At 39.9% G+C, this 26,902-nt stretch overlaps 5 protein-coding genes across 5 annotated transcripts, besides 2 other annotated features; 3 read left to right on the top strand and 2 right to left on the bottom strand.

Moving 5' to 3' along the window:
* Positions 1 to 190: 190 nt before the first annotated feature.
* KLLA0_E14609g (uncharacterized protein) lies at positions 191 to 2,110 on the bottom strand (the record flags this gene model as incomplete). Its single annotated transcript, XM_454608.1, has 1 exon — positions 191 to 2,110. The coding sequence occupies one exon, from the start codon at positions 2,108 to 2,110 to the stop codon at positions 191 to 193; it is 1,920 nt and encodes a 639-aa protein (XP_454608.1).
* Positions 2,111 to 3,298: 1,188 nt separating this feature from the next.
* Positions 3,299 to 6,547, top strand: KLLA0_E14587g (uncharacterized protein; the record flags this gene model as incomplete). The annotated part of the gene is made up of 1 exon (XM_454607.1): positions 3,299 to 6,547. The coding sequence occupies one exon, from the start codon at positions 3,299 to 3,301 to the stop codon at positions 6,545 to 6,547; it is 3,249 nt and encodes a 1,082-aa protein (XP_454607.1).
* Positions 6,548 to 6,849: 302 nt separating this feature from the next.
* Positions 6,850 to 7,221: a long terminal repeat.
* Positions 7,222 to 9,591: 2,370 nt separating this feature from the next.
* On the top strand, positions 9,592 to 13,266 carry KLLA0_E14543g (uncharacterized protein; the record flags this gene model as incomplete). The annotated part of the gene is made up of 1 exon (XM_454605.1): positions 9,592 to 13,266. The coding sequence occupies one exon, from the start codon at positions 9,592 to 9,594 to the stop codon at positions 13,264 to 13,266; it is 3,675 nt and encodes a 1,224-aa protein (XP_454605.1).
* A 1,494-nt stretch (positions 13,267 to 14,760) lies between these two features.
* Positions 14,761 to 15,267: a mobile genetic element.
* Positions 15,268 to 15,619: 352 nt separating this feature from the next.
* On the bottom strand, positions 15,620 to 17,260 carry FET4 (Fet4p; the record flags this gene model as incomplete). The annotated part of the gene is made up of 1 exon (XM_454604.1): positions 15,620 to 17,260. The coding sequence occupies one exon, from the start codon at positions 17,258 to 17,260 to the stop codon at positions 15,620 to 15,622; it is 1,641 nt and encodes a 546-aa protein (XP_454604.1).
* A 2,981-nt stretch (positions 17,261 to 20,241) lies between these two features.
* KLLA0_E14477g (ferric reductase family protein) lies at positions 20,242 to 22,392 on the top strand (the record flags this gene model as incomplete). Its single annotated transcript, XM_454603.1, has 1 exon — positions 20,242 to 22,392. The coding sequence occupies one exon, from the start codon at positions 20,242 to 20,244 to the stop codon at positions 22,390 to 22,392; it is 2,151 nt and encodes a 716-aa protein (XP_454603.1).
* Between the last annotated feature and the right edge of the window lie 4,510 nt (positions 22,393 to 26,902).

The following is a 26,902-nucleotide window of genomic DNA, read 5'->3' as shown; positions in this document are numbered from 1 at the left end:
CGTGGCAGATATGCCTGCCTACCGCATCTGACGATGTCATACTGACCACATGCTGCAAGTAATAAAATTGCAAACGCCGCGCAGTTTTTAGCCTACATGGCATAAAATAATAAATGTAATACGTAAAGTACGTCAAATGGTTTCTTCCAGAATCAGGTTCCAAGCAATTGTGCAAAATGTTCAGAAAACTCTACTCATCGGAATGAGATCTACGTCTAAGTTTAATATTTTCCCATTTATTGCTGAACCAGTTAGCAATAGCATCATTACCGTCAACTGCAATGAATTCACCATCTTTGATATCAGTATGAGCAACTTCATCGGTCAATTCAGGATCACGAAGGCACAAGGAAGCAATAAACAAAGGAATTACCAGAATCATTGCAACCAGAACCTCGAATCTTTGAACATGTCTGTAAGCCTCAACAATGGCATCACGTGTAGGTGTGCCCCAAGCATAAACTCTAATCGCGGAAAGAGGTGATTGGTAAACCTTCTTAGCAATTTCTGGGTCTCCAATTGTCTCAACAAGTTTGGCATATAAAGTTTGCGTCCAAATCGCACCCGAAACTGCAGAACCAATACCTCCACCAATTCTCGAAATTGCCAACATGATCGCAGTAATTGTTGCCATATTTTCATGTGCTGTGATAGATTGACTACTAATCACAGTAGTTCTCGTGATCATTGTGGAACCTAGACCCCATAAAACCATGGCTCCAATGATACCGCCCTTAGAGTGCTCTCCACTTCTGTAGTAGTATAACAGACCCATAGAGACCATCCAAATACCACAACCAATGATAATGAATGGTTTGAGCCTACGAACCCTAACAACGAAATATGAGAAAAATGGAGAAAACCCACAACCAACAACTGACCACACGTTCATGATAACTGCCGCCATCCCTCTTGATTGATTTACTGCCACCATCAAAATGGTCAATAAGTACCCAGCAGCCAAATAATACACCGTCTTGGCCAACATTGAAATAATTAAGGCGGACCAGATACCACGATCTTTTAACATTTTGAACGGAGCGATAGGTAACCTTGCATATTTGGTTTCCCAAAGGATGAACGCTGGAACCAAACAGAAGCCTAAAATGAAAGGTCCAAGAATCTTACCGTTACTCCATTGTGAAGACACTCCTCCGGCCAAAGTTAATGGAACCAAAATACAACCAAGGAACGCCACAAACAGCAACAACCCGACAACATCAACCTTCCAAAAGAGCTGCACTAACGTTTGAATGATTCCATGAGTTTCGTAGTATGTTTTCTCCGAGGACAACATTTTCCATTCCTCAGTCTTACTTGCCTTATATCTAACGAGAAGTAAGTAAGCTACAAATGGCACAGAGGACAGCGGGTAAATGAAAGCCCACATACCAATACCCCACGACCATCTTTCAACTGGATCTAAACGATCAACAATTGATCCCGTGATCCAAGGTATGAAAAGATTTGGCCAAGTTGGAGCGAACGTGAAAAACAACCTCCATTTCAACGACGAGAAATCTGACATTATGATGAACATCATCACCTGGATACCAGCTGTTCCAAGACTGTAAAATACAGTACCAGCGGCGTATTTTTGAACATTATTTGCCTGCGACTGAATGATGGTACCTACAACGAAGAACAACATGGCACTCAAGTACAATCTGATTCTGCCAAACACATCCGACAATCTCGCATATACAGTCAACGCACCTGCACTGATGATAGAACTAACAACCCCAATAGTTGATAATAAAGAGTGTGAACGGTAAGAGTTGGTTGCATACGTCGTATAGTTATTACGTAATTGTGAATTCAAATCAGTACCAACACCGGCTAAGAAAGCTGTGAACAAAAACACACAAATAGCGAAAACAGAGGTATATTGTTTCCTCATAATTTCCATCTTTCTGATTACCAGCGATCTATTCGCTCTCAACTTATCTGGTACACCATATTCATCTAGCAACTCTTGCTTATGGTTTTCTTCAGCAAATGTTAAGTTTTCCTTGTTCGCATTGGGGAAAGAATCCTCATTATTGTCAAATGACGAAGATCTCGATTGGATCTTTCTGTCCATATTAACCTTCATATCAGACTGATCCATTGATTAATGTTCTAGATCGTGGATTTTGATAGGACCTTAAAATATACAAGGTGCCTTTCCTTAAAATGTCAGCTTGCCTGGTTTCTGTCGATATTTATACATTAATTGATGATCATCTTACTATATGCATTGTAAGTCTCCATATGAATCCGTTTAATACCATTGCGGGGTTTGTTACATAACATCAGATGTTTACCACAAGATCTTAGCATATGACAACGGATAAAAACTTGGCAGATCAAGACTTGGCACTTTAAACTTAATAGTAACCAAATATTTCTTGGGTGTCATTTTTTTTTTCCAATCTTCCTTCAATAGGAACTTTTTCCCCATTAACAAACGGTAGCTCAACTGTAAGAAAGGCAATCACGAAAGGCCCTTTCGAACTTGCTTTTTTTATTGATCACATAATTCACCCTACAGATACTACTTGCATTAAGATCTAACCTTTCAGTCGACCCTAGCTAATCATAATAGAGTCTTCCTCAAAGGGTTTGAACTACTAGAAAAAAAGCAAAATAGTTGGGTGTGAAATGACGATTTCTTTTTACTTCACTACTAGATGATGAACTAGGATTCAAGCAAGCATGAGGCATGAGGGAATGTCAAATGAGACTCAAAATAAAAATTCTCGAAACATTTTGGTAGTAAAGTATTCTTTAAACAAGAAATTTGATTCGTCAAAGGTCTTTGACAGTACATGCATCAGCTTCTTCCCTTGCCATACAGTAAGTGGCTGAACAATGGCTGAAAAAGACTCATAAGAAGTTGAAGACGAATTATTTTTTAAGAAGACATGGACAACCGTTATGCTAGATAAAACTAACAAATCGAATTCGTAAGAAACATTAGCCCTGTGCTTTTCTGAAATATAAAAGCACAGCTTCTTACTTCTGACCTAGTTGTCATTACGCATTTCTTTTTTTCACGTCTTCTTATATCTATTCTGGTCTTAACAATACAAAATGCTACAAATTTTGCAAAGCATGCATAAAAGAGAAATATGAAGACCCTAGTGGTAGGGGGTTACCAAAGCGTCAAAATTCATATAGTGGTTCTCGCCGGACATTAATCATACTATATTCAGATTAGTTTTGAAGACAGTTCTGATACATTGCCGATTCAACAAACTATAGTACTTTTCAAAGTGATTATTTCACCGAAATTTTTAACATACAGTAAGACTCAATGGGCACCAAGTCTAAGGAGATTCCACCTGATTCTCCTTATGCAAGGGATGATTTCCATTCTTTAAGTGTGTCCCGAGTGGAAACGCTGTTATCCACACATATTAACCAGGGATTGAACACTACACAAATCGCGGAAAGATTGGGTCTAATAGGTGAAAATACTCTTGGGGATGATTCAAAAATTAATATTAAGGGCATTTTCATTAGTCAAATATGTAATGCCATGATTATGGTGTTGATAATTTCAATGGTCATCTCGTTCGCCATCAAAGACTGGATTTCTGGTGGTGTGATTGCATTTGTTGTTTTCATCAACGTTGTTATAGGTGCATATCAAGAATATAACGCCTCGAAGACAATGAACTCATTGAAATCACTATCCACTCCGTCGGCCCATGTTATCAGGGCTGGTAATGATCTTACAATCGAGTCAAAAGAATTGGTGCCTGGTGATATCTGTATTATTAGGGTTGGCGATACAGTACCGGCCGATTTGAGGCTATTCGAAGCAATAAATTTGGAAACAGATGAGGCGCTATTGACTGGTGAATCCCTTCCAGTTGCTAAGTCTCACGGAGAAGTTTACGAACAAGATACGCCTGTTGGTGATCGTTTAAACCTTGCCTTCGCAGCATCTACAGTTACGAAGGGCAGAGCGACTGGTATTGTTATAAAGACAGCTTTGAACACTGAAATTGGTAAGATAGCGAAGTCGCTAAAGTCAGAGGCTTCGCTAATTTCAAGAGATAAGTCCAAGTCATTTGGACGAAACTTATGGATTACATTGAGAGAATCTATCGGCACGTTCCTGGGAACCAGCGTCGGTACCCCCTTGCACCGTAAGTTGTCTCAATTGGCTATTCTATTATTCGTGGTTGCAGTCATTTTCGCTATTGTCGTTATGGGTACTCAAAAGTTTAAGGTGAACAAACAAGTTGCCATCTATGCCATTTGTGTCGCACTTTCAATGATCCCATCGTCATTGGTCGTTGTTCTAACAATCACCATGTCTGCAGGCGCTAAAGTGATGGCAACTAGACATGTTATCATTCGTAAATTAGATTCTTTGGAGGCATTAGGTGCCGTTAACGACATTTGTTCTGACAAGACAGGTACTTTAACGCAAGGTAAAATGATTGCCAAACAAGTCTGGATTCCGCAATTTGGAACTATCAATGTCCAGAATTCCAATGAACCTTTCAATCCTACCATAGGTGAAATTCAGTTAATTCCCAAATTTTCTCCATATCAATACAAACATGATGACGAGGAAGATGTCGGTATGATAACGGATTTCAAATCCAAGTATTATGCTGATGAATTGGGTCCGCTAAATGTTTCATTATTCACTCAATGGTTATACACCGCTACATTGGCTAATATCGCTACTGTGTTCCGGGATCCCGAAACTCAAGATTGGAAAGCTCATGGTGACCCAACAGAAATCGCTATTCAAGTGTTCGCGACTAGAATGGATCTACCTAGGCGCGTACTAACTGGTGAAGACAACGATGATGAAAAGAACATTCACAATGATATCACTTTCGAGCATGTGGCCGAATATCCCTTCGATTCTAGCGTGAAGAGAATGTCCGCTATATATAAGAATGTGGAAGAGCCAAAAGCTCCAATTTACGAAGTGTTCACCAAGGGGGCCTTTGAGAGAGTGCTACAATGTTGCAACTCCTGGTATACCACTCCTGATGGCAGTCCACAACCCTTGACCGAAGAAGATCTGGAAACTGTTCAAAAGAATGTTGATACCTTATCAAGTGAGGGGCTAAGAGTGTTAGCTTTTGCCAAGAAAACCTTTAACGAATCACAATTTACTATCAACAAGGACAAACTATTGAAGGAACGTGACTTTGTCGAAAATAATCTAACATTTTTGGGATTAGTCGGTATATACGATCCACCAAGGCGCGAATCGCTTGCTGCTGTTAAAAAATGTCACCTAGCTGGTATCAACGTCCATATGTTGACAGGTGACTTCCCTGGTACTGCCAAGTCTATAGCTCAAGAAGTTGGCATCTTACCTCACAATTTATATCATTATCCAAAAGAAGTCGTTAATTTTATGGTTATGACAGCAACTGATTTCGACGCTTTGAGTGATAAGGAAATCGATGAGCTACCAGTTTTGCCCTTGGTTATTGCCCGTTGTGCACCACAAACTAAGGTACGCATGATCGAAGCCTTGCATCGTCGAAACAGGTTCTGTGCCATGACAGGAGATGGTGTGAACGATTCACCATCGTTGAAGATTGCCAATGTTGGTATTGCCATGGGAATCAATGGTTCTGACGTTGCGAAGGATGCGTCTGACATTGTGTTGAGCGATGATAACTTTGCTTCTATTTTAAATGCTGTAGAAGAAGGTAGAAGAATGAGCGATAACATCCAGAAATTCGTCCTACAACTTTTAGCAGAAAATGTGGCACAAGCTTTGTACTTGATGGTTGGTTTATGTTTTCTTGATGAGGAAGGGTTCTCAGTATTCCCATTATCTCCTGTCGAGGTTTTGTGGGTTATTGTTGTTACCTCATGTTTTCCAGCAATGGGTCTCGGTTTGGAGAAGGCTAATGTTGACGTGATGGAGAAGCCACCAAAGGATGCCAAAGCTGTTATATTCACGTGGGAAGTCATCGTCGATATGCTTGTCTATGGTGTAATTATTGCAGCATGTTGCATGGCATGTTTTGTCACGGTAATCTATGGTACTGGTGATGGTAATTTGGGCCGCGGGTGTAACAATGGCTTTGATGATTCGTGTCGCTTGGTCTTCAAGGGCCGTGCTGCAGCATTCGCAACTATGACGTGGTGTGCATTAATTTTAGCTTGGGAGGTTGTTGACATGAGAAGATCATTCTTCATGATGAATCCTGAAACTGAGACACCATATACGCAAGTGTTCAAAGATGTCTGGAGCAATCAATTTTTATTCTGGTCAATTGTTGGTGGCTTTTGTTCTGTGTTCCCGGTGGTTTACATCCCAGTGATTAACGACAAAGTATTCTTACATTACGATATCACTTATGAATGGGGATTCTCTCTTGGCTTCAGTTTGGCATTCTGGGCAGGTGCTGAATTGTACAAGTACGGCAAGAGACGTTATTTCGGAAGCAAAGACAGAGTCGAAAATCCAGAAAGTGATTTAGAAAAGAGATCTGTACAAGATCCATTCGAACAATATACTACTTCTTTCACTAGGATAAATACTTTTCACAACGACGAGAAAACTATTTGAGTCAAAGAAAATAAGTGGTGCTGTTTTACCGATTTCAATCTGCACCTTTTCTCAAACCGTTATATTAACAAAAATATATACTAATATTCTTTAAATTATATGTAACAGTACTTTACCTTTTTACTATTGTATAATAAAATTTGTTGGATTGGATAATATCCAGAGTTGGTAGTAAGGACTTGGATAACTGGATGCCACCTAAGATTTAAGATGCAAATATAAAAGTAAGACAAGATATATATGGTCCTGCGAAATGAAATTAAAGATATACGGACATGGTACTCCTGGTATTGTAGGTGCTTTTCTAAGGCGCCAGTTATCGAACCAATGCTAAATAAGAAGCCGAAGCTGAGAGGAACTAGGATCAAGGCTACAGAGTTTGGTGCTTGGAAAACCAATCTAAAAAGTATATAAGTAGAAGGTTTCTTCATCCAATTTTCCCATCTGGATTCGGTTACACATTAATTATTGTTCTACATTAACTTATGTCAGATAGAAGAAACTAAGGAGAACACCGTAAGTAATTTACTTAATCAATCGAAGTTAGTATACCCATCACCAATTTAATTATCCATTAATTCATCATAAACTTCAAGTCAAATGGTATCCATTCACATGAATACCACTAACCCTCTGGGCCAAACCCCTACTACCAAACATGATGAATATTCAGTTAAACATGACAAAATATAGATCAAGTTTGCTAATTCCAACCGGGCATCCATACCATGAATGTGTGCTTCTTGGAGACATCAACTCATAACCGATACGGCACGCGATTTAATATGTGTCAAAGGTTAAAATCGTACATAAGGTGGGATAAAATCCAACAGGGACTTTCAATGCCAAGAAACTCCTTGAACCTAAAAGCCCTGCACATTTGTTGTCTTGTTAATATCCTGATTACTCTTCATGTAAATGGCATTGACATACTTCTTAGGTACAGTCACACTGTTAGGGTCAAGCGCTCCAAGAATAACAATTTGTTGTCAGACCACAAGTAATAGAAATTTGGCAATATTTATAAAAGCCTGTTTGATCATGAATGAGTTGTCCGGTGAGTCACGGAAATGATGAAGTCAGAAGGAAGCTTACTACGACTCATAATAGTAAAGCATGCGAGTATTCATTCGAGTAACCAAGGTCCGTCATATTTACATTTCCTCTCACAGACACACGTCGTGGTGGTTAAACGACTTATGTTGGTAAAACTAAGGCTGTGAACGCCATCGTGATTGCTACACTGTCGCCTTTAACTGTGTCGTATGTTATTTCCAGTTTAATTTTACTGATGAGAGGTTCAAAAATTTCATCAATGTGTAAAGATAAGCTGGAAACGAGTGGATATTGTACCAAATATATATATACACTGTGGTTTAAACGATGAGATTTGATCGCCTATATACTCACAGTAGTATATGTAATGTTTCTTCTAGTAAACATGGCTCATATTTTCCGTATGTGAAACCAGTCACACCTTACAATATGAACCATGTTTCGGTCTTGAAGGGTTCTACCGTCCTCATAATTCAGTCGTTTATATTCCTCTTTTTTTACAGCATCCGGTAAACAAGTTAAAGTAAATAAACCTCTATAACAGCAGAACTGGATATCGTTTGGAATTGGTGGTAGACTTTGACGTAGGTGTTATTAGAGGCCACATCAATTGTTGCCATAGTGAGTTGATCATTTAAGAATCAACTATTCAGGATATGACTTCAGTTTAGCTTCCTCTTTTCGTTTTCTTCATGAATTTTTTCTTTAAGTGCGTGCCGGCCGTATAATGCTGATAATGAACAGGATGTTGCAAAAACAGGATTTGCATCTCCTATATGAATTTCGCAGAATGCCATTTAATATTTTCCTGCAATCCAATAATAGCCCAACAAGGTTCTCCACGTTTGTTCTCACTCCGCATGCGTGGAAATTCAAAAGGGATTTTCATACAATTGCCTGGTTCACGAATGAAAACAATGGGCCACATATCGTTATTATTCTCGCAAAACAGCTCTTTGTTACTCTTCGTACTTTTAGCCCAGGAAACAGACAGAGTTAAAGAACACCAAAGTCCCTGAAAGGTTCTAGAAGCACTGTTGGCATCGAATCACCCAGAAGCTAATCATTCAAAGGGTAATGACCGAGCGTGATGCAGATTTCAAAATGCCAAACAAAGATAGTAGCCCTAGTAACGAGTTATCAGGTCATCTGGATTCAGAAAGACTCTTTATGTCGAGGTTTATCAAAAGGAAAAACTTACTTTGGGAAAATCTCCGATAATTAAGGTGAGCAATTATTGTAGTTCTTCCAAAGAGAAAGTTTTCGTCAGTACCAGTCTGAATAAATTGTTCTTATTTTCCATTGATTCACCCGTTTGTCACTACCTCTTTTATTCGTCCGGTGAATTACTAGTAGAGCTCAACCATCTTGTTTGTCATGCCTATTCTTGTACTGGCAGGCACCCCAGATAAAAAAATGTCAGTGGCCTTTTTTATTTTGTTTTTTTGCCTGTAAGGCTCGAACATTCGCAAAATTCCGAAAATTCCTAAAATTCCGAAATTCTAGAATTTAGAGAGATCCCAAGCGAATGCGTAGAATACCCGTTCCCCACATTCCCCACAATGTGCGCTGCATGCATAGAAATCACAGGACAATGGGTTGAAACAAAATAAAAACGGAACGGTTGCATAGCCCAATGTGACAATAATAGAATAACCGCGGTATAATAGTTTGGCCTTACTGTCTTATAGTGTACTTTGACCTTGGAAATTTAGGCTATTGATCAGATAAATACCAGCGAACCTAAGCAGATTCTTTGTTCAACAACCTTTTTCTTCCTTTCTTCTGTTAGATATTTTCATTAATAAAGTATTTCTTTGAAATAATAACAACATCCAGCATAATCTTCAGCACTCGACATCCAATAGCTTCCTTGAAAAAACATAAAGTAAGAAAAGGTATCAAGGAATAAGGAATACATTTGGAAAGAGAGCAAATAAGAGAGTTTTTGCAATTCTTCTCTGCACTCTGTCTTCTTTGCTAGAAAGATGCCAAATTTAGCTTTATTCACATGTTGGCTCATCCTTTCCTCCTGTTTGTATCAGAAAGCAGATGCCATTCGTGGTTGTAATGGTGCCGGTAGAGTCAGTTCTGCAGGTTTCCATGTTGACTATTACCACTATCCAATGAAGTATGTTGGGGGTACTGACTGTTACGACGTCGATCCCACTTACGGATCAACCGATTACCAACAAGGCGGTTACAAAACATATGGCGGTGGGTACATCGGCTCAAGTGATGGGGTAACGAATGTGACTTTCGGTATGACAATTCAGACCGCTCGCTGCTACAGTATCATCAACGGTAACTTGCCCGCTGCGTTCAACTATCCTGAGACAATCGCGCTGTCTAATTTCACCATGGTTTTATCAGGATACTTTTATGCTCGTATGACCGGTGATTACCAGTTCCTGCTCAATAACGTTGATGAAGCTGCCTATGGTAGTATTGGAGCTGGCAATGCCTTCGATTGTTGTCAAAAATCTGACACTATTTCGAACCCAACAACATTCGATTTCGGTGTTACAAGCTCTAGTGTTACTGTTAGCATGCAAGCTGGGGTTTTCTATCCATTAAGGGTGTTATATCTCAACGCACGAGGCAATCTTGCTATGCAGTTCCAATTTGTGGACCCAAATGGTCTCCAGCATCCGACATTCAACGGTTACATCTTCAACTTTCCGGACGACTCATCTGGAAATGGTTGTCCAATTATTGACGCTACCACTACCGAGCCATGGACGCAAACATTCACTTCGACATACACGACAGAAACGGCATGCGAAGTTGCTGATGGGTCAAGCACTACTGAAGTATTGGTTGTTGTTAAAACTCCAGTAGTCCAAACTGCCACAACCACCTACACCCCATGGACCGGTGCTACTACCAACAGTATTGGTACTGGAACTGTCACAGAGACCGGGTCAGATGGTATCCCAACCGTGAAGACAATCTACACTGTTGAGACCCCAGAGGTTCAAACTGCTACCACCGTATATACTGGCTGGACTGGCGAATATACCAGCACTTTTGCAACTGATCTTACGACAGTCACTGGTTCAGATGGTATTCCGACAATAACAACCATTTACTCGGTTAAAACAACAGCAGAACCTGAATCGACCTACAGTAGTGGATTCGATAGCTCTACTACATCGAAAGTAACCATTTCTGACAACACTTCAATAGAACCAACATATTCTTTAAGTACTGTCAGTACTTCTCACAATGACAGTCAATCCCAATCAGTCACAGTAACTACCGATGATAGTGAATCTGGCTCAGCTACCGCAACAGGAACTGACAATGGTAATGAATCTGGTACTGGGTCTGCTTCGGTCACGGGTACTGACAATGGTACCGGTAATGAATCTGGTACTGGGTCTGGTTCAGGCTCAGCTACCACCACAGGCTCTGGTAATGAATCTGGTTCAGGTTCTGCAACGGGTACTGACAATGGTACTGGTAATGAATCTAGTACTGGGTCTGGTTCAGGCTCAGCTACCACCACAGGTTCTGGTAATGAATCTGGTTCAGGTTCTGCAACGGGTACCGGTAATGAATCTAATTCTGCTTCCGCCACGGGTACTGACAATGGTACCGGTAATGAATCTGGTTCTGCTTCGGTCACGGGTACTGACAATGGTACCGGTAATGAATCTGGTACTGGGTCTGGTTCAGGCTCAGCTACCTCCACAGGTTCTGGTAATGAATCTGGTTCAGGTTCTGCAACGGGTACCGGTAATGAATCTGGTTCTGCTTCGGTCACGGGTACTGACAATGGTACCGGTAATGAATCTGGTTCTGCTTCGGTCACGGGTACTGACAATGGTACCGGTAATGAATCTGGTACTGGGTCTGGTTCAGGCTCAGCTACCTCCACAGGTTCTGGTAATGAATCTGGTTCAGGTTCTGCAACGGGTACCGGTAATGAATCTGGTTCTGCTTCGGTCACGGGTACTGACAATGGTACCGGTAATGAATCTGGTTCTGCTTCGGTCACGGGTACTGACAATGGTACCGGTAATGAATCTGGTACTGGGTCTGGTTCAGGCTCAGCTACCACCACAGGCTCTGGTAATGAATCTGGTTCAGGTTCTGCAACGGGTACTGACAATGGTACTGGGTCTGGTTCAGGCTCAGCTACCTCCACAGGTTCTGGTAATGAATCTGGTTCAGGTTCTGCAACGGGTACCGGTAATGAATCTAATTCTGCTTCCGCCACGGGTACTGACAATGGTACTGGGTCTGGTTCAGGCTCAGCTACCTCCACAGGTTCTGGTAATGAATCTGGTACTGGGTCTGGTTCAGGCTCAGCTACCACCACAGGCTCTGGTAATGAATCTGGTTCAGGTTCTGCAACGGGTACTGACAATGGTACTGGGTCTGGTTCAGGCTCAGCTACCTCCACAGGTTCTGGTAATGAATCTGGTTCAGGTTCTGCAACGGGTACTGACAATGGTACTGGGTCTGGTTCAGGCACAGTTACCACCACAGGCTCTGGTAATGAATCTGGTTCAGGTTCTGCAACGGGTACCGGTAATGAATCTGGTTCAGGTTCTGCAACGGGTACTGACAATGGTACCGGTAATGAATCTGGTACTGGGTCTGGTTCAGGCTCAGTTACCTCCACAGGTTCTGGTAATGAATCTGGTTCAGGTTCTGCAACGGGTACCGGTAATGAATCTAATTCTGCTTCGGTCACGGGTACTGACAATGGTACTGGGTCTGGTTCAGGCTCAGCTACCTCCACAGGTTCTGGTAATGAATCTAGTACTGGGTCTGGTTCAGGCTCAGCTACCTCCACAGGCTCTGGTAATGAATCTGGTTCAGGTTCTGCAACGGGTACCGGTAATGAATCTGGTTCTGCTTCGGTCACGGGTACTGACAATGGTACCGGTAATGAATCTGGTACTGGGTCTGGTTCAGGCTCAGCTACCTCCACAGGTTCTGGTGATGAATCTGGTTCAGGTTCTGCAACAGGTACTGACAATGGTACTGGGTCTGGTTCAGGCTCAGCTACCACCACAGGTTCTGGTAATGAATCTGGTTCAGGTTCTGCGACAGGTACCGGTAATGAATCTGGTTCTGCTTCCGCCACGGGTACTGACAATGTTTCCAGCCCCGATGGGTCTGATATTTCTCAAATAGAGCCAACATCTTCCCTATGTATTATCACCACTACAAGAAATGGCGTCACTACTGTTTACAGGACCACTTGTCCTATTGATACCACTGTTACTGAGAAAACATCTCTAGAATCTCAATCCTCAAAGTTGGTAGATGAAAGTTCTACTATAGACCTCTCCATTCCTATAGAATCAACAAAGGATGGAATGTCTAGTACTGAAAAATTCCCTAATACAGGGATAAACAATGACGAGGCTTCTAGTACAAACTCAACCACTGCAACAACTGCAACTAATAATAATTCAGGTCATTCAGTTGATATCACTACCACGTCTGATGTGTCGAATGAGACTGGAACCGCCCATAAACAAAATGGCTCAAGCACAGAAAAACAAACAGTAAATTTTTCTTCATCATCATCATCATCATCAGCATCATCATCATCTATATCTGAGGTGGTGTCATTATATGAGGATAATGCTGTCAAACTGCTTGGAACACCTTTCATAGCAGCAATTTTAGCATTATTATAATTCTTCTCAAGTGGACAGAACCGTTAGTTTTCTCAACGGAAAGATTCTTACTATTTTACATTATTATAAAGCTTTCTTTCTTCTCTATTTTTTCAAGAGGGTACCGAATTATTTATCATTCCGTTCGTCTTCATTCTTATTCACCACTACTTATCGAAACTCGATAGCTTAAGCTTTTAAAAAGTATAAGGTGCCCCCTTTTATTGTTCTTACCATATTTGGTATTGTAACCAAACTATTTCCTAAATTCACCGTTTCTGCTCTCAATTGAAATGCTTGCCATCAAAGGTGGATCGGCTTTTCAAGAGAGAGAGCCTTACATTTAAGTTCTTTCATTTTTATTAGCTTCATCAGTTTTTATTCTATAACTTGTATATTTTCTATTGAAAACATTTTAATATCTAAAGAAGCTGTTGAAGCTGGAGAAACTTCAAGACTGTACAGTTTGGGAAGTTTGATGAGCGTTAAGCCATGAAAAACATCACCGATATCTTTATCCAACCTGTCAGTCTGGTGTTTTCATTTTAGCACTGCCGTTAACTTGCATCATTTTCATATTTGCATCTCAAATCGTGACTTTCTTCACAAATATGAAAAAAAGGAAGCAGCACAGCAATGAAAATAGCTAGTCGGGGGGAATGGAGATAGACAAGACGGTTTGTAATGTCACTTTAAAATTAGGGAAAAAGCGGAATCAACATCGAATAGAAGATGCTCCTTCAAAAACCGACACTACATAATATAATAACTGAAAATATAACGAAAAAAGATGTTGCTGGCGGTCTTGTAACAACACCTTCGGTGAATCTGACGGAGTAGAAGTCTCTCTTCCGTTACCCCTGCCACTGTCGGTATATAGTTGGTGGTTTGATGGTATTTTGCCATCATAATCAGTAGAATAAATGGTTGCAATAAGTACTTTTCCACACTGTATATCCAGTGGTCAAGATGGTTCTCGCATTAACATAATCATTAGCATCTGAACGTACTGCATAATATTTACAACAGGAATACTACCACCAGGTCGTTGTAGTGACATTTCTAAGGCGCCATTTATTGAATCATTTCTTAACATTTAGCTGAAAGCGACAGTGAACTAGGATCAAGACTATACGTCTGCTGACTGACGAACCAGTTCAAAATCTACGTAAGTAGAATCTTCATCCAATTGGCTCGTTTGATATCGTTGATATTTTGCTCTATTATGCCACATATATTGTTATATCATACGGAAGAAACCATGGCAAACATAGTAAATAATATACTTAAATAATCGAATTTTTATTTCCTAATAATCAAATATAACATCCGACCATTACACCACTGAACACGAAGTCGCAATGGCATCTATTGATATAACTCCTACTACTCCTCTTACTTTGAAATAATCACGTGATTCAAAATACTTCGCAGGTCTTTCTAAGAGTACTGAGCAATTCTGCAAATTAGAACGGCTCCTATAAACATCTGACACTACTAAAAATTCATCAACCAACCATTATATACTGTATTTGAGATTGAGATGATTTTATTGGGCTTTCGCCTGGAAGAACTCCATGTCAATTTTTATTCCTGGCATCTCATGGATACTGGCGCAACTGTGCAATCCGTTCCGATACTTTGGTGTTGAAATTTTATTAGTATGATACTAAAACGTTTACCTGATACAGTATTTCAGAATCTGTGTTTGTGTTCAACATAGACTTTTTAGTACTGCGACTCTCTACCAACGTTTTGCTTTGATTCATCTTTATATTCCAGGGGAGATATAGCTACCTGAGCATCCATAATTGAGGGCTTTTCCTTATAGTGATGTCTGCATTCCAGATTTTTCATATACTCTCCCTTCTTGTATCCCAATTCTACCTTGAGAATATGAGATTAATCGACATCACCCTCCTCTCTGTGCGTGATGTGGTTTACTACCTTTGATGTCTATCTGTTGACAAGTTTGAGGATGAATTTGATAACATTATGATCATCGCTGCCAACAACTAGTAACTTCCTTCGATGTGGTGCGCGTCATTATGGCAAAATAGAGAACAGCCGTCTCAATCGTTAACTGGCAATAAGTAGACATAAGAATAGTACAACATACAACTGTGAAATAACTTCTCGGAAAAGGATAATCATGTAGTTGAGGGAACGGTTATCTTAGAGGAAATCCTGGCACATGAAAATAAACTGACGTCTTTTTTCATCGCAAGATGCCCAGTTTGCATTAAGAAAGAATGTACATTATCGTTGGCTACAACTACAACGGACAAAGAAAATCAGAACTAATTTGGAAAAAACTATAAAAGATATGGTTGAGGTATAACTCTTGTGAGCATATGCTACTGAACTGATTGCTTTATGTCTTGACTTCTTGAGACTTTTCGCCAAACCTATTCTGCAAATATGCGAATAAGAAATTCCTTCTGTTGTACAACAACGATATCTCGCCCCTTCGTGTAGTATCTGCCCAATTATGCGCTTGTAATAAGATCAACAAGAAGAAGCCCTCGATTATCATGGTAGGTGTATTTGCGAGCAATTGGCCCGTTTCGTTCCATTTTAATGCGGATGCAATACATATTAGGGCGATAATGAAGATGATAGATGCCAAGACACTGAGTTGGCTCGAACAAATTCTGTTGATGTACACAGACACTCTGTAGGTGACTGATCTGTTTTCATCAAGTGGTACTTCTGCTAGATGTTCGGGACATGGAATCCCCAAGATGGAGAACAATTCGAAATCATCAGCTATCACATTTTCATAGTTTTCCTTTTCACTCTTCACGATTCGGAAATAGTTTTGTCTGATGACAAAACCATCAAAAAATCCAACCAAACCTGTATATGTACCGATAATTAACCACCAATTATCACTCCACCCCATCGGATGACCGACTACAATCCATGCAGTGAAGACAAGAATACCGATGAGGACACCGACACCAGTACCGATAATGTCACCGTACCAGTCAATCCAAATCTCGCCCCTACTTCTCTTTTGAGCTTCGACAGTCACAACATCAGCTTCGGTAGTGTAATCATTAGAGTGTTTTCTCAAGAGTGAATCAATTTTAAGATCCATAGCGAAGATCTCCCTAATGTATTTCGCAACGAAAATATCATGCCTCGCTCTGATGTTCTGTAAGAAAACAGTGGTCAAATATAAAATAACCGCTGTTGCAGTATTGATATACATTTGCCACAAGTTGCCGAATTTTGCCATTTCTGGGTTACTGCCGCTAGTTCTGCCAGTGTATGGAGGGGTATTTCCAGCGTCTATGGTCAAAGCACCGCAGCCGACCCAAGCAATGATACCACACCAGTATATAACGATGGAATACCACGAACCAAGAACTCTACTGACAGTAGATGCCAACTTGTCGTACCACGAACTATCTTCCAAATCCGCGGTAACTTCATAGATCTCTGGCATGTGATCCACAGCCTTAGTGTTTTTCTCTTCCGACTGATCAATGATCCGCGTGAGCAATTTTTTGAACACGGTGACTCTAGAACCTAACTCAGCACAAATACACATATGCTCATGTGCGGACATTAATTGTTGTCTCATCAATAAAGTGTCCCATACATAACTTTGGATCGACTGTCCGTCATCCATGACAACCTGCCAATCATAGGAACCAGACGTAATGATACCGGCAATTATCCAACCAACAAGAATGGCCATCATAATAACAAACATTATTTGCGAACCGGCAAGTTCCACCAACCAATCCAATATTATATCAGTTCTGTTTTTTTCCAAACCAGTGAAACCGATTGACGTGGAAATATCACCATTTTCTTCAACTTCAAGCTCTCCCACTACGACAGATGATGATGAATAAGAAGTCTCTACTTCTACCAAATGGCCAGGGTCATTATCAGAAATCTTCTGGAGGCCGTCAACGGTCCGCGTAGAAGAAATTGGCACTTTTTGATGAACATCCGTGCGATACCCAGGGTTCCCGAAAAATTCAGATATTTTACCCATTCTTTCTCTCAATTACGGCTTAATGGGAATATGTTCTCTGTGTATCTCCCAATCTTTCAACCTGTGAGCACACGGCCAACCAAATGATAAAGTCAACCAGTCGAAACAAAAAATCATTAGTCCAATATTAGAGGATAAGAGTACATGTGAATACTAGATTCTCTTAAGACAGACAATGACAAATGCCAAAAGGTTTTACCCTTAAATACACGACCAAAAACAAGTGATTGACCCTTCACTGCACTAATGGTCATTAGTTGCCTGAACAGAGCAAATAACTCCGGTGCATCTTAAATTCAACTCACTAAATTTCTGCAAAGAATAAATGGCCACCCAAGTAACGCTCGCCATGCTGTAATTATTCTTGCAATGAAGGTAACGAAAATCGCTATGGAAAGATTTTTCAATGCGTTAAACGAAGAACACCAACAGACGCTATCTTAGAAAGTGGCATCATGAACACCGAAAATACTGTAAGTGAAGAGTTAGCGCAGTGCATTGCTTTTTCCCTAAAGCGCAGTTCTATAAACGAAAAAATGGACCCTTTTCGGTCGGAAAAGTGCTCAAGTGTTCAGTATTTGCTTCCACTATACCTTATATTCCTGTAGGCATGGCAACGAAAATAAGCTGCATTGTCTGAAGTTCTTTCTGAAGTTCTTTCTGAAGTTCTTTCTGACGGGAACTGCGGTCATTTGAGTTACCCAGGTAATGCGAGGTTTCACCATTCCTTGTTGAACCGCATTATCAGGTGATGTTTTCATATACTACGGTTTTTATTAGTGTCCAGGACATGGTTAACGGTTTTCGCACTCTTTTTTTCTTTGCCTGGAGCTATGTAGTTTTCTCGTAGGCGAATATAATGCACATTCTGCTCCTGCATTTTAACTGTCGAGGTGTTGAAAAATTTAAGAGAGTACTCAATATAGAAATGTCTTGCATGATGTCCTAGTGTCCACGTGACCTGTTTAATCCCTTTCCCGTTCTGTTTGAAAAATACACCCAGCCATGAATCAACGTAAATTTCTAAAGAAATCTCAGCATATTATCTCAGATATATTGGTATACTTAACCGTTTGAAGCTTTTTTTCTAATTTGTATTTTCTTCGGGCTTTGCTAGTCAAAAAAGGGTCTAAAATTCCAGACCCGTTTTTTTTTTCTTGGCTTTACAGCCCGGCATGTCAATATGGGAAACGAATTCAACCGATCAAATGGAGTGAGGTTTTATATTAAAGAGTTCCTTGAGATATTCATCAATTGTGTGGCTCGTGGTAATGTGAACACCTAAAAGTAATGTTCTGATGGGTAAGCACAATCTTTCCAGTTGAGTGAACCCTTGATGGTGGAAAAAAATAAGATGCTTTTTTCTGGCGAGACGGCCAACAAATCTTCAATCGCATTTTTCACTTGATGAAATACAAACTAACAAAAAAGGTGTATATCATTTGGCACATTAAAACACAGCACAATTTACGTTTGAAGCACTTCCATCAAATATTTTCGAATAGCTATGAGTGAAAATATGCATTTTTGTAACGATTCACATTCTTACCTTCTGTAGTGAATTGGAAAGTAAGAAAAAGAAAGAAACCACTTGAGTAATTTCTACCTCGGAGAGCATTGTCAGTTTTTAGGTGGAATTGTAACGATTTGGTTTAGTCCTCTCCAAAGTATCTTTTTTTTCTTTTTGTTGCCCTGCATAAAATTATCTACAAACCATTCCGAGAACGGGCAAGCTTTTACGACCCTGCTGGTGAAGCATTAAACAATACATGCTGCATCGATGATGGTGAGGCTGCAACGTACATTGAATAATTTTATTTGATAACCTAAGGTAAAAAAAAGATCAAAACTGTCGAATCCCCTGTCTATCGCCCGTTTTAAAGTTCGAACTTCTTTTGGTTTTTCTAGCGCCAATGTGGAAATTTTTTTAAAAACCGTAAACTCTATATTATTTTTAAGCTTGGCTTTTTTGGCGATTAAGGGCTCTGGAATTTTTCTTTTTGAAGATTCCACAAGGTGATATTCTATGAACCCTACATCGAACTAAGATCATATCAACAACCGCATACCGCAATAAGATTCTCCTGGACAGCCAGAAAAAGACAAGAATTGGTGGAAATTTTGAGCGTCCATAAGTCATAAGAGGAGAAATTTTGATATACCCTGACAATTTCATGTAAGTTATTAGTGACACCCAATTTTTCTGTTTCACTTTTTTTTGTGAAGCTATGATTTTTTTCCGTTCTACGTCGGCAACTACGAGTAATAACGTCGCATACGATACTTTGATTCAAGATGATGAAAGTCTAAATTGTTGATTTGTTTATACTTTCGAGGTATACTTAATGTAAAATGGCACCCTTTTTTTCTTGGCATTTATGACCCTTATCCCATTTTTTCCTACTAAAAACAAGCTCTAGCTATAAACAATATGCAGATCATGATGTATGAGCCTCAAGGTTCAATGGATGAAGGAGGAATTTTTCCACAAAATTTGAAGATTTTAGTAGTATTATGTTGAATCATAAAGCTTAAGTCGATGATTTCGTTGGTAACGCTTGGCACTGTTGTTACATTTGCGCATTTCACTGGATCGGTGGTAAGATCATTAAATGCTCGATTGCCAATTGCGGTTATACACTTGCGAGAGTCAAGCCCTTTCAGTGCAGCTAACTGATTTTAGCCTACGAGAGAATCAAACCGAGACAACACCGATAGACGAATAACACCCCGAATGATGTGAATCTTGGCCTTTAACGGAGCGATCCGCCCAGGTCGAGAAGCTCGATGGTCTTTGCTCTATTTATCGGTTGCCAGTTGCATGGATAGAATTGTATAAATACTCCATCATTGTTTCAACTGTTGCAGTCCAGTTATCAATATTCCAAGATTTGATCTATATGTATAGCTTTGTTATGTTCCTTTTCATTTCAGAGGGCGAAATATATAACCAGTGAAAGTTAAATCGAGTCGAGTACAAAATGCAAGTTCGCTGCCGAAATTCCCTGGTTGTGTTCTTCATATTTTTATCATCTTGGTGTCATGCAGCCAAATACACTTTCCTATCCAAGGAGGAGAGTGTGTACTGGGCATGCTTAGACGCATTGCAGGCATATACCTTCAACAACGATCTTGGTTCCCTTTACGCACCAAATTGTCAACCGACAAGAAACAGATTCCAGTCCTGGCTTATTTGCAACGTTGATAACCAGAAACCCGATCGTTTAGATAGTATGTTGGAGAAAATGATAAAAAGATGTCAGTATAGTAAGCCTGTATACAACCATACCGTCGAGAGCTTGCATGAACTGTATGCAAAAGTTAAATCAGAAGCTATTGACGTCGATAATACGCCAGGATTCAATGCATCCACAAATCTGACTTCTCCCATCATTGCGCCAAGAAGGAAAGTGAAGCGTTACACTAGAGCCTACGTGACCAGAGCACAATCGCAAAAGCATACCAGGCTTTATGGTGGTGCCATATTCATTTATTTTGCTGGATGTATGTTTATTGGAGGATTGGTTACTTGGTCTAGAATATTGTGTCCAAAACTTGTTGAAAAAATCGTTGGACCCAAGATAAACATGTTCAGAAGGTTGTTCACCATCCCACCGGCAAATACCAAACATACGCAAATCCTTAGATGGAAAAAGTTGATCTTAGGTATTATTCCTACAAGGGCAGAGACGTACATTTTGTTCGGTTATTTTGCTTTGAACGTGATTCTAAGTTGTATCAATTACGATATCTTTTCTGACAACTTCTACACCACTAGTAAACATCAGGTAGCCATGCAAACATCTAGCTTGGTTCAGTATAGAACAGGGGTGATGTCAACAATCCATACACCTGCTGTGTTCCTACTATCTGGTAGAAATAACCTATTGTTGTATTTAACTGGGTGGCCATACGAAACTTTCTTGGTGTATCATAAATGGATTGCAAGAGGGATGTGGGTTCATGCATTAATCCATTCTGCTTGTTGGACATACCTTGAAATGGACTATCTTGCTATGAGCTGGGAAGAGCAGTATTGGTATTGGGGTGCAATTGCAACAATCACTGGTGGCTTAATGTTATTCTTAGCGTCTGCATATTTCCGTATCAGATGGTATGAAACCTTCAAGACTATTCACTTTTTATTTTCTGCTTTGTACATCTCCGGGTTATGGTATCACTTAAGAATCTTTAGCGGCCAATGGATGGAATACGTGTATGCTTCCATTGCTGTTTGGTGTGCAGACCATTTTTTCAGAGTCTGCCGTTTACTATGGTTTGGAGTATTCAGCAAAGCAGATTGCGAATTGTTCGAGGAAGATAACACAATCAAAATCAAAGTTCCGAGACCAAAGACTTGGAAACCGTTCCCAGGTGCTTTTGTCTACATTTACTTCATGAGACCATACGGATTTTGGCAATCGCATCCATTCACCATCTTAGCTCATGACGACGACAGTGACGGGAAACACATTTACATATACGCCAAGGTAAAGGAAGGTCTCACCAAATCCTTAGCTAAGAGTCTAGCCAACACATCTAATAAAAGCCAATCGATCAACGTTTTAGTTGAAGGCCCTTACGGACTAGAAGCCCCATTGAAGAACTATTCCAATTCTATCATCATCACTGGTGGAAATGGTGTACCAACTGGATACTCCAATTACGATGCCTTAACGAAACCACTTTCTGAAAGTTCCACCGATACTGTTAAATGGATCTGGATCATTAGAGACACTTCGCCACTGGAATGGTTTAGAGAAGAGCTATTGAGACTCCAAGACCGGCTAGGTGAGATCAACATCTATATTACCCAGCCGACACAGCAAATCGTAGATTCTTCTGCGTCATCTGCTGGCGAAACAGACTCTGAAAAGAAACTCGACGTCAAAGAATCAACTCAAGATTGCGAAATCAATTTTTTCAAGCAATTTTCCAGAATAAACTTCTTATTCGGTAGACCAGACTTACAATCCTTAATTGTGGAAGATCTTCACAACGCTATTGGTTCTACAGCAATTTTGAGTTGCGGTCCAGGACCAATGAACGATCAAATCAGAGATACAGTGGCAAACAACTTAGATGTTTCCAAATACAGAGTTGACTATTTCGAAGAGGCTCAAGTATGGTGAAAAACACTGTCCTTTTTTTTTTTTTAAGTTCTTAACACTCAGTGACCAATATATACTCTTCCTCCGAGCTCATTGTTGTTGCTGCCTTAATTTATCACGTAAGCTAAACCGTGTATTTATTATTATTATTATTATTATTGTAATTTGTCGAAAATGTATTTATCAGCCGTGAACTAGACATATACACACTACACCTGATTCTCAACTTCCGGCCGAAGCAGCCAAGGTTGTCTTTGCCTGTTGCCTTTTTGCCTTATCCTTGTTCTTTTTTGTTTTCACACTAGTGGTTGATTGTTAGTATCACGTGACTCACCGCCATACTACCGACATTCTCAAAAGAAAACACCCAATAACGATTCGCATGTATCTATAATCTCGCACTGCTGTGACTGAGATTGGGGGAGATCGTTAGCCGAGCCCCAAGCCCAAGTAATAATATGACTAAGTGTTCAATAACATGGCACAGAAACAATACTACTACGGTAATCCGCCAAGACCTGTATTTCCGACAATGTAAATGAAAGCTTTAACTGTATTTCATTCTTTTCACTTCACCAAAATAGAGCTTTTCCTTGGCAACCTACGGTTACTATGCTTGTTCGTACGGCTGGTTCTACATAGAAGAGAAAAAGAAAATTTCACGGGACATGGATTACAACTCAAAATCTTGCTTTGTGCCAATTTTGTTAGATCAAGATATCACCCATTGCACCTGGTTTAGATCTTATGCGAACCGCATTTGAAACCAAAACTTGGGAGGATGAACCGCATGCATCCGATGGCTTCTTGGCTCTTAGAAACAAAATTGGGTCGACTCCTACTCTGTTATCTGAGTGGTTATAAGAAAACAGGCTCGAAACCTTTAGTGAAACAGATTTTTTTTTTTTTCTTAGGGTAAGGAATCGGAAGAGCTGCCATTCTCTAGTGTTTATTATTGCTGCTAGCCATGTCAGTTCTGTTCTATATCTCATCTCATCGCTTCAGCACTTTAAAGAAACAAATTTGACACCCAAGTTTTTGATATTTTTCACAATACTTTTCTTTCTCCCCTTGGATTTAGTCTGTGTGAAGAACGTTGTAATTCTCTTACACATGACAAGTCTTATTCTGATCTTCGATCTTCGTATTGTATATAATGGTTGCATAGAATTCATTTTCATTGGGAATCTCTGTCCTCTTTTTTCCGGGGATGGTATATTATGTATATTAATCTTACTGAGGTAAACAGGAACAGGCATTAACACACAATGTCGGTTGCTGAAGAAAGCAGTATTACTGTGAAGGATGAAAACATCAATAAAGGCTTCAACAACGATGAAAAAGAGGTTGCAGTAGATGAGAGCTTGACGCCTGAAAAGCTTAATGATTTCGGGAATGTCGATAAGTTGTTGGCTACCAAGTCTCTTGTCATTCGTAAGGCTGAAATCATGGCCAGGCAGTATGATACGTGGTTCTACCAGACTATATTCTTATTGTCCGCCTTTATTTGTTCGTATGGTTATTCTTTGGACAGTAGTATCAGAGATATTTATATGACTTATGCAGCAAATGATTATGATACGCATTCTCTTTTAACTACCATTGGTATTGTGAACATGATGATTTCAGCAGTTGCACAACTTTTCTTTGCTGGTTTGTCCGACGTGTTTGGTAGATTGAGTTTAATGATCGTTGCCATTGTGTTTTACGTTGTTGGTACCGTGATTCAATCGCAAGCGTATGATATTCAGAAATATTGCGCCGGGTCCGTTTTCTATAACGTGGGACTTGTTGGTGTAATGCTTCAAGTTACTTTGTTCTTGTCCGATAACTCTTCGTTGAGATGGAGAGTGTTGTACAACTTTGTTCCTGCTTGGCCAGCTATCATTAACATGTGGGTTTCCGGTAACATCGTCGAGGTAGCCAACCCATTGGAAAATTGGTCTTGGAACATTGCAATGTGGGCATTCATCTTCCCCTTAAGTTGTATCCCATTAATCGTTTGTGTACTTCATATGAGGTAGAAGGCAAGCAAGACTCCAGAGTGGATGGAATTGAAACAAGAAAAGACTTTCTATCAAACCCATGGTCTCATTCAAACTTTGGTCCAATTGTTTTGGAAACTTGATATCATTGGTTTACTCTTGTTAACAGCATCTATGGGTTGCATCCTTGTTCCATTGACAATTGCTGGTGGTATTGAGAACGAATGGAAAACTGGTAAGATCATCGGACCGTTAGTTCTTGGGGTTTTCCTTGTTCCTGTCACCATTTACTGGGAAAGTCAATGGGCTAAGGCTCCATTTGCTCCATTCAAGTTGTTGAAGGACCGTGGTATTTGGGCTCCAATGTGGATGATGTTCTTGGTCTGTTTCGTTTATGTAATGGCAGCTGGTTACCTTTACACAATTCTTTTGGTCGGTATGAATCAAACTGATCTTTCTGCAACAAGAATTATGAACTTGTACAGTTTCGTCGCGGGTATCTACTCTCCAGTCTTTGGTTTCATGGTTGCTAGAACTAGAAGACTAAAGCTTTACATGATCTTTGGAGCCTGCTTGTATTTCGTCGTCATGGGTCTGTTTTTCCGTTACAGAGGTGGTATTGGCTCTGCTGCTGGTGTCATTGGTGCCATGGTTGTCTGGGGCGTTGCAAGCTGTATGTACGATTACCCAGTCACAACGGCTCAGTCCGTCACTTCCCACGAACATATGGCTACCGTTACCGCATTGTTGATGACCATTTTTAGTATTGGTGGTGCTGTTGGCTCTTCCGTTTCTGGTGCTATCTGGACCAATTTGCTGTACCCACGTTTGCTAAAGAATTTGGGAGGAGACGCGGATCTAGCCGCTGTTGCCTACGATTCCCCATTGGATTTCATTCTGGATTATGAATGGGGTACTCCAATTAGGGCCGCTATGGTTGAAGCTTACGAACACGTCCAAAGGTACGAAGTTCTTGTTGGTTTAGTCTTCTGTGTGCCCATGCTGATCTTGACTTTCTGTATTAGAGACCCGAAATTAGTCAATGAATTTGGCCAACAATTGAATGAAGGTGAATGTGTCGAAACTGAGGGTGAGGATCCAATCTCAGAATGGATCTCTTCTCGTATTAAGAAATTGAGGCGTAGACATTGATAACTTAGAAAGGAATTGATGTCCAGTCTTTTTTTGTTTCTCTTTTTATGTTTATACTTCCCTTCGTTTTTTGTATCTATAAACTTCTAATTTATGTGTCCTATGTAGACCGCTTCATCATTCCCATGAAGAACTTTTCTCTAATTCCTTATTTTTATTTACACTCCATTGGGGTATTGAGTCGTTCTGTTGAGTCAATTCACTGAACTCAAAACAGTATGATTGGTAGTAAACAAGAGACTAGAAAAGAACAGAGAAAGGTAAAAAAAAATCCATCGAGAATTCAATAGATCATAGACTCACCTGAACCCCATATTTATATTGATATTTCACAGTAGACACAAAACAAAAGCCCTATTGACTTTCAAGCTTTCGGTCCATCCTAAGCCTATTAAGATGACCAGTGATGAGAATTATGCACCCAACCCGCTATTTATTGTCTGCGTTTTTGGAACATAATTGTGGGAATCTGTTATTTTCAGTCACCTTCCTTGACGGGTTTTTAATGTGCCTGAATGCTATGTTTCTCATCACAACTGGTTTGAAAGAAGTTTCAGAATAGTTTTCTGCAAGGTTTTCTGCGTCGGCAAAAATATGCAAGTTGGTGCAGATAAGTTGGATCAAAACCAAGCAGTTGTAAATAAAAGAAAAGAAGCGCAAGAAATAACGTCTATTTCATCTTTCATATTCGAGGCCTGCCGCACGGATGCATAGATGTCGAATCATCGGCATTATTCATTTTGAGCGAAAGAATTTACATACATATCTACAGGTTTCAATGTTTTATACGGACACATAATGCTTTCAAAAAATACATATGAGATAGATATCGTATTTTACCAACTATTGATCATTCGCAGTATAGCTTTATGGATATTCTATCATAACACTTGCTAAGCCATCAATACCGATTAGTGAACAAATAAGTGGCTTCATATCTCATTATTAAAATTTACCGAATGTCAGTTTTATGTCTTTTTCCGTCTATTGATAGTTTGATAATTTAACAGACATATGTAGCTTCTCTGTTTTGAAATAAACAAAGATAGACTACCCAGTACATTCTGTCTCATTTATCACAGTAGTGACTTTTTCGGACGACCTATGACGCGAAATACAATTTGATTCTTTTTTAGTTTTTGCAGCCGCTTTCTCGCCAATTACAGCCAAAACGATTGCAGCACCACCTTAACTGTGTTGACAGCCAACTTTGAACACTCGAAGGAAGCTCAGCATGTAACTTATGCTGTAAGCCATAATTTCAAAACCCAGCTACTAGCTCAGTATTCGCTTTTACGGATCATCAAATGCTAATGTCAGAGGTGGCTTATGATACAAACCTCTAGTTCCATATCCTCAATTCCCAAAAACGTTCACCGTATAAATCTGTCTGT

This window comes from Kluyveromyces lactis (genome assembly GCF_000002515.2).
Source record: "Kluyveromyces lactis strain NRRL Y-1140 chromosome E complete sequence".
Classification (NCBI taxonomy): domain Eukaryota; kingdom Fungi; phylum Ascomycota; class Saccharomycetes; order Saccharomycetales; family Saccharomycetaceae; genus Kluyveromyces; species Kluyveromyces lactis.
Note: the sequence above shows the minus strand (reverse complement) of the source record. Positions and strands in the feature narration are given on the sequence as shown.